This window comes from Crocuta crocuta, unplaced genomic scaffold (genome assembly GCF_008692635.1).
Source record: "Crocuta crocuta isolate KB4526 unplaced genomic scaffold, BGI_CrCroc_1.0 scaffold26, whole genome shotgun sequence".
NCBI lineage: Eukaryota > Metazoa > Chordata > Mammalia > Carnivora > Hyaenidae > Crocuta > Crocuta crocuta.
This window is the reverse complement of record NW_027532249.1, coordinates 2911824-2922949: the sequence shown is the minus strand read 5'-3', so window position 1 is coordinate 2922949 and position 11126 is coordinate 2911824. Positions and strand designations below refer to the sequence as shown.

The 11126-nt window shown below is 46.4% G+C and overlaps 1 protein-coding gene across 1 annotated transcript in view; it reads left to right on the top strand.

Moving 5' to 3' along the window:
- Positions 1-8286, top strand: part of APCDD1 (APC down-regulated 1) — a 21873-nt gene extending 13587 nt beyond the window's left edge. Inside the window, exons 3-4 of the mRNA XM_077778176.1 lie at positions 4432-4753; positions 6211-8286. Coding sequence (XP_077634302.1) covers positions 4432-4753; positions 6211-6662 — 774 coding nt within the window. The 3' untranslated portion in view covers positions 6663-8286. The remainder of the gene's footprint in view (positions 1-4431; positions 4754-6210) is intronic.
- The last annotated feature ends 2840 nt before the right edge of the window (positions 8287-11126 follow it).

Sequence of the window (11126 nt, the reverse complement as noted above, 5' to 3'; positions counted from 1 at the left end):
CGCCCCACCCTGGAAGCTTCCTGGAAGGTTCCCAAATTGATAGTGGTATTTGAGGAGACAGATCTTGTCAGGGAATGAGACTCTTACCTTAGAATGGCCAGAAATGAAGTGGCCACCAAAAAAAAATGGTTCTAAATTCCCAAAATAAATATGCAAACCATTTTTTGGGGTTCAGGTTCTGCCTAATGAGCAGTAAGCAGGCTGCCGGCTGGTGAGGGGAGTAGCACAGAGTAGTCGCTCCTCGTGGGTAATGTGGAAGCTGCCCGGTGTGTGCTCCTGGGTGGTCCTCTTTCCTTCCAGGGCCGACTCCTGCACGGCTCAGCATCCTTGTTAATAGGCATGGGTACCAGAACACTGCTGTCCTGTCTCTGAAATCTCAGAGATTTGGATCTGAGTACTGGGCTGGTTTTTACCCAGACTGTGTGGGATGGGCACGGGACCAGGGATAGCAGGTATGATTTGATAAAGGTGCTGGTCATGAGGACACCTGCTTGCAGTTAAAAGGCTGCTTCCTGTTCATATGTGTTACAGACATCATATTAACTTTCAATTCCAGACTTTGAGTATCAGAACCTAATCTAGGGTAAGAAATTTGGATTCATCACCTCCTAATATTTGACTAAGAAAATACGTAATGACAAAGTTACTGAATTTGGTGGTACTTTGTTTTATTTGTTTATGTTTATTTTATTTTATATTTAAATTTTATTTAGCATACAGTGCACTATTGGTTTCAGGAGTAGAATTCAGTGATTCATCACTTACATACAGTACCCAGTGCCCATCACACCAAGTGCCCTCCTTAATACCCACCACCCATCTAGCCCATCACCCTCAGTCTGTTCTGTTGTTAATAGTCTTTTGTTATCTATTTCCCTCTCTTCTACTTTTTTCCCCTTCCCATTTGTTCATCTGTTTTGTTTCTTAAATTCCACATGATTTGTCTTTCNTTTTTACCCAGACTGTGTGGGATGGGCACGGGACCAGGGATAGCAGGTATGATTTGATAAAGGTGCTGGTCATGAGGACACCTGCTTGCAGTTAAAAGGCTGCTTCCTGTTCATATGTGTTACAGACATCATATTAACTTTCAATTCCAGACTTTGAGTATCAGAACCTAATCTAGGGTAAGAAATTTGGATTCATCACCTCCTAATATTTGACTAAGAAAATACGTAATGACAAAGTTACTGAATTTGGTGGTACTTTGTTTTATTTGTTTATGTTTATTTTATTTTATATTTAAATTTTATTTAGCATACAGTGCACTATTGGTTTCAGGAGTAGAATTCAGTGATTCATCACTTACATACAGTACCCAGTGCCCATCACACCAAGTGCCCTCCTTAATACCCACCACCCATCTAGCCCATCACCCTCAGTCTGTTCTGTTGTTAATAGTCTTTTGTTATCTATTTCCCTCTCTTCTCCTTTTTTCCCCTTCCCATTTGTTCATCTGTTTTGTTTCTTAAATTCCACATGATTTGTCTTTCTCTGATTGACTTATTTTGCTTAGTATAATACATTCTCGCTCCATCCACATCATTGCAAATGACAAGATTCCATTCTTTTTGATGACTGAGTAATATTCTATTGTATACATATACCCCTTCTTCTTTATCCATTCATCAGTTGATGGACATTTGGGCTCTCTCCATATTTTGGCTATTGTTGATAATGCTGCTATAAATATTAGGGTGAATGAATCCCTTTAAATCTGTATTTTTGTATCCTTGGGTAAATACCTAGTAGTGCAATTGCTAGATCATAGGGTAGTTCTATTTTTCATTTTTTGAGGAACTTCCATACTGTTTTTCAGCGTGGCTGTACCAGTTTGCATTCGGTGGTGCTATTATCTTATTCACCCTATCCTGTATTTGCACCTAAAGCAGGAGGCATGCCTCTACTTAGTCTTCCTGTCAAGTGCCATGCATGCCTGCGATCCAGCTCCCTGTACCTCATCTGAGAAACTTCTCCCCAAAGTGGTTCTGGGTGCACTGAGCCATCTTAGTCTGCTCATTTCTTGCAGCAGTTATGCAACTATGATGACCCCCATTTTAGGACATTGAAATAGAGATTAGTAACTCGCCCAAGGTCACCAGCGGCTCAGCGGCAGTCATTACTGAAAGCATGGGGCTGGCCCATGGCTCTTAGGACCTGGCCACTGCATCTCCTTCTATGCAATGAAGCACAGCCGTAATGGGCTGTATGTTCTTCCCTCTCCTTTCACTCCACGTAGCTTGCAGAGGGCAGCACAACATGCCCCCAGAGTCCTTTGTAGGCAACCATTGACCAGCAGATGCGTCGGGACTGCAACACAGTGAGGACTTGGCCTTCGTCTCACTCTGTGGCTGCCCGCTTGATCTTACCATCTACAAGCTGCAACTGGTGTTAGTAAAGGGAACCTTCTCTCCCCTCGGTTACAACTCTAGGCTCATCCAATGAGCACAGCAAGTTAGCGAGCCTTGAGTTCTCCTTGGAGGAGGCTGTGGAGGGATGGCAGCTCCCCCACTCTCTGAGATATTCGAACACTTAACCAAACAAGCACAGCAACGTCACACTGAGTCAGTGCTGGAAATGAAAAGGCCTTGGGAATTTGGATTCCTGACTCTAGGAAACATGTGTGTGCCCTCTTGGGATTGCCTGCCAGTCCCGGTACTCAGGTCTGAGGCCACACCGGTGAGCAGCTGCACACCATGGGCCCTGTGGCAGCAGGAGCCCCAGGCCAGTGTCCGGGATCTGTTCCCCTGACAGCGGGCCACAACTGTCCCCCTCCTGCTACAGCACTGATTGGATTTGCATCGTGCTTCAGTCAGCTTTGCCACAGCCAGTGTGGGAGAGAGAATTCTGGAGAGATGCTCCCCACATCCAGGGGGCAGGCAGCCCCTGGCACCCAGGTATCCCCTGACTTAGGTCAGATAGCCAGGCAATGGCGTGTATGGTCAAAAACCCAGCTCTCCTGTCTTCTCGACCTTGGCATTTTGAGGGGAGCCCTGAGCCAAGTAGGTAAGCAGCATTTTTATGTGGCTGGCCGTCTCTGGCCACCTCTACTCACTGGAGGTTTTCTAAGCCACAACCCTAGACAGACGGCCCTTGTCCTGGAGGCTCTGTTAGTGTTATGAAGCAGATGCAACAGGGAGGCCCTCCTGAAAGAGCTGCAGCTATCTAGCACTAATTAAATGGCTTAAAGCTATAGAGCAGGAAGCAAATTAAGAGTCCATAAACCTTCAAACCTCGGGGCCAGCAGACACAAATGGATGACAGGTGTGCATGCTGACTTCTCAGAGGCCGCTGCTCTTGCCGTCTTTCCGGCCTCCTCCTCCATGCCCTGCTTTGAAAGGACCCCTGCTGTACTACACAGCTCCCTTTGTCATTCCAGCAATTGGAATGTTACCCTTTTATTTGTTTAGTATTTTGTGTGTCTCATAATTGTTTTTAGTGGAAAATAATTCTCAAATACACACATAAAATTTCCATCTTAACCATTTTAGGGTGTCCAGTTTGGTGGCATTAAGCACATTCACACCGTTGTGCAGCCATCTCCCCCCATCCATCCACAGAGCTTTTTCATGTTCCTGAACTGAAGCTCTGCCCGCATCGAACACTAACTCCCCGCCCCCAGCTCCTGGCAACCACTGTTCTGCTTTGTCTCTTGAATTTGATCACTCTGGGTCCCTCAGTTATTTGTGCTTTTGTGTCTGGTGTATTTCATTTAGCATCATGTCCTCAGGGGCCATCTATGTTGTAGCGTGGGTCAGAATTCCCTTCCCTTTTCAAGACTGAATAATATTTCGTTGTATGTGTGGACCACATCTTGTTTATCCATTCACCCATCAGTGTGCATTGGGTTGCTTTTATCATTTGGCCGTGTGAATAATGCTACTGTGAACATGGATCAACAGCTATCTCTTCAAGACCCTGGTTTCAGTTCTCTGGATTATAAACCGGAGGCAGGGTTGCTGGATCATATGGTAGTTCTTTTCCACAGCCACTGCACCATTTTCATTCCCACCAGCGGTGCACAAGGGTTCCAATTTCTCCACATCCTTGTCAACACTATTCTGTTCAGATGTTTTTCATAATAGTCATCCCAGTGGGTATGAGGTGAGGCTCACCTTTCTGAAGTCAAGTGTCCTTGACATGTGATAGGATTCTAAAGAGCGTACATATCACGGCTGAAATAGACAAGTGTCTGATGTCAGTCCTCACGGTGCACCTTGAGTGCACACATGCGTGCACACACCCACCATGACCTTCCTGTCTGTGCCCAAGAGCCTAGCTCCAGGTGTCTCTTGGGTACCCAGGTGATTAGTAATGGTGCCTTGGGTGCCTTGCCCAGCCCCCCTGGTGAGCCTTGTTTGAAGGAAGCATGTGTGCACTGCTCTGCCATTAAGACAAAGGTCTCTCCATTTGCTTGTTTCTTGGCTCCAGAACCATGACCATGCCTGCATAGCCTGCCGCATCATCCACCGGTCAGATGAGCACCGCCCGCCCCTCCTGCCCCCCAAGGCCGACCTGACCGTCGGGCTGCACGGCGAGTGGGTGAGCCAGCGCTGTGAGGTGCGGCCCGAAGTCCTCTTCCTCACGCGCCACTTCATCTTCCATGACAACAATAACACCTGGGAAGGGCATTACTACCACTACTCCGACCCTGTCTGCAAGCACCCCACCTTCACCATCTACGCCAAGGGCCGCTACAGCCGGGGCGTGCATTCCTCCAGGGTCATGGGAGGAACTGAGTTTGTGTTCAAAGGTAGGGCTCCCACCTCGACTCCCAAAGTAGCAGCCTAACGCGTGAGAAACTGAGCAGTTTGAGGATATTTTTGTCCAAGCAGAGCCTGAGGGCAAGGGCTTTTCTTCTGGTAGGGATGTGGGGGAGAGATTAGGGAGTACTTTCTGCTTCAAGTTCATCATTCACAACAACCTCTGAGGTCCTCTCTGCTCAGAATGGGGCCACCAGGGGTGGCTCAGCCCATGGGCCACAGTGCTGGAGCGCCCACACCGCTGTGCACGGTGTCAGACGTGGCCCAGGAGCACGTTCCTAGGAACCAAACCTCAAGTCTGCCTGTTCCCTCTCTTGTGCACAGCATATGGCGACTCAGCTGCCCCTGTGATAACGTCACACTTACTTGCTACATTCAGGGTGCTTTTTTGAGTGGGCAGTAAAGAGCAGGTGTTAGTTACACCGCAGGTGCTCAGAGCTGTCTATCCCGGCGCTGACTTTGTCATGCACTTGAGAGTTGTCATGTGCTTGGAGGAAGGAGGTTTGGGATTTGTAATGATTACCTAAGCGAGGAAGGTAAGGGGTGGAATTCACCAGGCTGTTATCAGCAAGGGAGGTCTTTTGGCCTCTATTTCTAGAATTTCTTTTTACGCTTGTACATCTTTTAAAGATGATGTTGGTCCTGTCATTGACAAATAAAGGAGAGGTGACCCAGAAACTGGGTGTGACTCCTTCTAGGTTAGCATTCCACGGTTCTGTCTACTTAATATTAAGTATTTCTGCTAAGCCAGATAAGTCCTAGGGTGTCTTAACCCTCCACTAAGAAAGGAAGATTTTCTCCAGGAAGGATGGCCCTTTGCTAGATGTGGCCAAGAGAACAACCATCTTTGTCTGATTCCACCCCAAAGCTGTCGTGATATACATAAAATATAGTCCTCTGGGATCCTTCAAAAACAGCCCTCTCCAAGCGCTGGGATTTTTATTTAATGCATTTACTTGTATTTTCCTTGCTTGCAGCCTAGATTATTTTTGCTGCCTGATCTACAGGCTAGTATTAATTTTCAAGACTGCTAATTAGCATAGGTGTTTGACATGACACCGGAACTAAAAACCTCAAAACCTTTCCATAAAGACAAAATTCCAGTTTGTGTTGAATATTTTGTCAATCCCGAAGAGTTAGTGTCACCAAAGGCAACTCCTTGGAGACCCTCTGTGTGACAGTTTGATTTCACATTAACAGGCAGTCAACCGCAGTCTGGGCTCTGCATATATGCCCCAAGTGCAGTCTACCTGCAGTATATTTGATGTGATGGCCATTCAGATCAACCCATTGAACTCTTTCCGCTGGGGGATGCTGTCAGGGAGGCTGCGACAGGTGGGTGGCTGTGCGGGGTTGGGTTTAGAGCAGGTGGCCTGTGCAGACGGAGTGCTTCCTTCACCACACGCCACCCCCTAAGAGTCACCACCCTGTCCTCTCTCCTTCTCAGTGAACCACATGAAGGTCACCCCCATGGACGCGGCCACAGCCTCGCTCCTCAACGTCTTCAATGGCAACGAGTGTGGGGCCGAGGGCTCCTGGCAGGTTGGCGTCCAGCAGGACGTGACCCACACCAATGGCTGTGTGGCCCTGGGGATCAAGCTACCTCACACCGAATATGAGATCTTCAAAATGGAGCAGGATGCCCGTGGCCGCTATCTGCTGTTCAATGGCCAGAGGCCCAGCGACGGGTCCAGCCCGGACAGGCCTGAGAAGAGAGCCACCTCCTATCAGATGCCCTTAGTCCAGTGTGCATCTTCTGCGCCCAGAGCCGAGGACTTCTCCGAGGACCACCGGGGGCATCAGTACGGGAGCCGGGCACCGGGGAGGAGCGCCCGTCCGCTGCTCCTTGCCACGCTTGCCGGCCTTTTGACTCTCCTGCAGTGGAATGTCCTCAGATAGAAGTTGTTAAAAAGCTATAGATTTTTCCAAACCAGGATTCCTTACAATTTACAGATTTTCTTTACAAAAAGAAAGGACACTTCTTGTGATGCACTTGAATGGCCGAGAACCATGGCTGCTTTTCTGCCGCCCAGCCCCCTCCCTGCCAGTCTGAGTCCTGAGCAGCGCTGTTTGAAGTTCCTGCTCTGAGCTCTGTCCATGGGATCCCAGGCCTGTGTGCCTTCTCAAGAGTAATTGCACTTTAAGACCACAGAGAGTGTCGACCTTGTGTGTGTGGTAGAGGGGGCAGGGTGACAGCTAAGTCCTCTTCTTTTCTTCTTCGTAATTATTACTGTTTCCACATTAAAAAATGGATATCAAGCTACAGCGTTTTTTGCCACTATACCGCGGTCGCTTCCTGTCCTCCCTTGAAACTGCCTTACGACTCGGGAATCCAGTGTGGAGTTGGTTTGGAACTGCAATCAAGACACCTTTCATTAATAAAGAAGAGACTTGGGTGTAGATATGTATATAGGGAAAGACACAGGGTTGAGCTTAACCACCATGACAGCCTTTATGCAAAACAAGGAAGGAATCCAAGCTTTCAGATGTTGAGTAGAAAAGTATCTGTAATTAAAGTTTCAGCATAATTTAAAGTATCATTGTTTTAACTGGTGGGGAAGGGAGACCCGGTTTCTGGGAGGTTGCGGAACACACGCTGCTTTTTTACTGCTCAGTTGACAAGGGCGCTTGAGCAAATATCAAAAGCAGCACAGACAGGAACAGTGACGTCCGGGATGGTCGCAGTGTGTTAAGTGCCACCTTAATGATAGAAAGTGCCTGTTCATTCCACAGTTTCCTCTTCTTAGGACCATCGTCCTGGCTCATGCTGTATCTGGTTAGAGGCGAGCAGACATCTTCACTCTGCCATCTCTGCTACCTTCAAAGATGACTATTCAGAGACTGCGCTTTGCTGTTAAGGGGCCCGGCTGTCCAGAGAGTGGAGTGGAGGTATGCTCACTGGGGCTGCACTAGACCCTCGACTTGTGTGAAACCCCGGCTCTGGGTGAAGCCGCTTTCTCATCGGACATGCCAGCCTGACTTGATTTCTGTCCTGCTGTTGCCTTGACCTTGTGGCAGAGAGTCTCGGGGCCACCTTCTACAGAGTCTGTGAGCGTCTTCCTCACAGACACGGAGAGGCTGCATGAGTCATGTCTGCCCATTACTTTGGATTATTACAAATGGTGCTATGAACACCAAGTGCTATTGCTAATAGAGACTAATGGAAGGAAACAGCAAGTCACCAAAAGCCTGGATGCAACCCAAGATGAGCGTGGAAACCATGATCGAGGTCAAGAGTCATCCTTGTATTTAAAAATTAACTTTATGAAATGCTGTAGCATTCAGTATGGTGATAAGTTATAAGGATAGCATGGAGTACCAAAGTGCTTTATCTTTAGAATATATTTTAAGTTGTGGTGCATACCGAGGGGGTTTATTCAAATGAAAATACTAACTTAATGTCTGCCAAGTTTAATAAACAAGATGTCAAAAATACTCCCACAGAATACATTTTACGTATGGATCTATTTAATTCATACTAATGCTATCTTTCAAGGATATAATAAAATTATGTGGAAAACCATGTTCACTGCTAAAGAATACCTCAGTGATTTACCATAAAAGTCATAGATTTATAGCCATTTAATTCACAGCCATTCACCTAGTCTTAGCTACTCACACTTTTAAAAAGTCTACACACACACACACACACACACACACACACACACACACACACACACATCCAAACATACAGGTATTATCATGTTTGTAATGTATGTATATGTATATATGTCTTAGGGACAAGGTGACATTCATGTGGCCCTATCACAATCTGATATACTATAAATCATTACAGAGAATAGCCAGTATAATTTATTCACAAATTATCAACACAATTCGATGTATGCCTGTCACTTGCTGTATCACCCACATATATCACATCTTGTCTTGCTTATGTCATGTTAACACAAATAAGGGTTAGTAAGTTAGTAGCAGGTAGGTCCACTTGTAAATACTAGGTTTGGTGAAAGAAGGAAGTAAAATAAAGGATGGGTCTTCTAGACCTCCCTGGCCTGATGGAACTAGACTTCTTCTCTTCCTGGGTAGTAGCTGATGATGGTCAGGATCAGAAAGTTATTCCTTGGGCAAGCGTTGTAAAATCCAAGTTAACCTTGGATTCAGAAAGAAGCCTCCCGGAGCCTCCAGTCACCCATTTGTGCAGACATGACAGATCTAGTCACCTGCTTCGAGTAGTAGCGGATACCATGCCCAATGTCTGTGATGCCCATCCTGAACCGCCCAGGATGGTGCCACAGTAGTGTGGCGGCCTACTGGGGTAACTCTCAGCCGTGCCCAGCACCAAGGATGCCTGCAAGAGAGGCTGCAGTCGACGGCCTCCTCAATGGGGCTTCACACATACCTTGTAAACATGGCTGGATTGATGTAAGACCTGTGATTCCTGGTTGACAGGAAAGCTTTCACAATAGTAAAAGAGCCACTCTGTATTCCACCAACTCATAAGATATCTTGAACACAAAGATGATGTTCAAAGCAGTCCACACACACATTGCAGTGTTTTATTTTAACATGGTAATCTCCCCTCCCCCATCCGTATAAGACTTACTAGGCACGGGGCAATGGAGTGCGGAAACCAACAGATGGCATTTAACTGGGCGTTTTGGGACGCTGTCCTCAAAGGAAAACCCAGACCATCCTGAGGGGGTGTTATTGGACCAGGGATGAGGGGTGGAAATACAGGGAGAGTGGGTCTACTCTGACACACAAAATTTCTCTACCTGGCACAGAATTCTCTGGCCGTTCCGAGACATCTAAGCTTTCATGAATCCAAACATCTTTCATTAGGCTGCATCTGCATCAAGAACAAATAAATGTTTGGGTAAACCTTTGGATAAGTGTTTCTCACTGATTTCTGGATTCATGAGAAAATGTGTAAGCCTTCTCTTCTGACAAGAAAATCACATGTCCTAAAATACTAATTCTTTAAATCCCTATGATGATCCAAGAGTGTTTCTGGCTTGCAGGGTAAACACTCTCTGAATGTACGTGGGGCTCCTATTTTATGAACGCCCTACCCCCCAGTGTTTCAGTAGGCGGAAGTGAGAAAAAAAATACTGGGGTTATGACCTCCAACTTCTCCATTGACTGAGACGTGATGACATTGACACTTGACCTAATCACATTCCTCCAGGGAAGACCTGACACCAAGTTGTACTCCACAAAGGGTGCCACATGGAGCAAACACATCTCTCTTATTCCAATGCATGGCATGCTGGCCAGCAGGTTCCAGGACCTGACCGGTGACTTCCCATGGTTTCCAGGGATTCATTTCGGTCTCTGGGTTTCTGACATCTGCGGTACACTCCCCTCTGAGACACCTCTGGAACACCACCGGAGCAACACCATGCCCCCTTCACTTAATCAATCTTGTGGAGCTATTATGTTAGAATTTAGGGGTTAGAGGGTTTGTGAGCCCAGAGAGCAGCACTTTGTAGCCCCAGGCCTCCACTGGGTGCCTCTTCGTCCTCCTGAGCGGAAGGAGCACCCGGCAGCTTTGTTAGCTGCTAAGGAACTGCTCCAGCTTCTTATTCCTCGTCAGTCTCTCCCTCTCAAGCGATATGAAAGGCCAAGAAAGATCCTCAGAAGGTTGGGAATTGTAGTTCCTGAAGACTTTAGACATTTGAGGCTCAGGCTTTTTCTGCAGCAGATGAGGCAACATATGACAACAACTGAGAGGATGTGACCTTCAGAAAATCAAGGTTATAATAAACAGGTGAGGGACACTGTTCATTAAGAAAGCTCATTTATGGGGCGCCTGGGTGGCTCAGTCCACTGAGTGTCTGACTCTCAACTTCAGCTCTTGACAGTGCAGAGCCTTCTTGGGATTCTCTCTCCCTCTCTCTGCCCCTCCCCCATTCTTGCGCGCTTTCTCTCTCTCTAAATGGATGAATATACATTAAACAATTTTTTTAAATAAAGAAAGCTCATTTACAGAATGTCTTCCTGTTCCCTAAATAAAATAGTCTTGTGTTCTCATATGCTAGGCCCAGAGTGATGTGTCTGCCCTGGAATCAGTTTGAAGTCTTGAGATATCTCATTGAAATTGAGATATCTCATAGATTGAAAAATAGGGATTTTTTTGCATGCTGCAGTTTTATCCTCTGAGTCTCGGCTACTTACATTTAAGAAAATAGTTAATCAGTCTCATAGTATTCTCAACTCATAGTGCCTAAGTAGAGCATTAAAAAAAAAAAAAAAAAACAAATCCCTGAAAAGAATGTGTAGTCTTGAAGCAAAAGAGAGTATATTGCATTGTATTAGAAGCAAGCAGCTTGTCACAGGAAACTTGAATTTCTTTGCAAGAAAACAGCTCTCTTCCACTATTGCTGCCTTGCTTGCTATCAC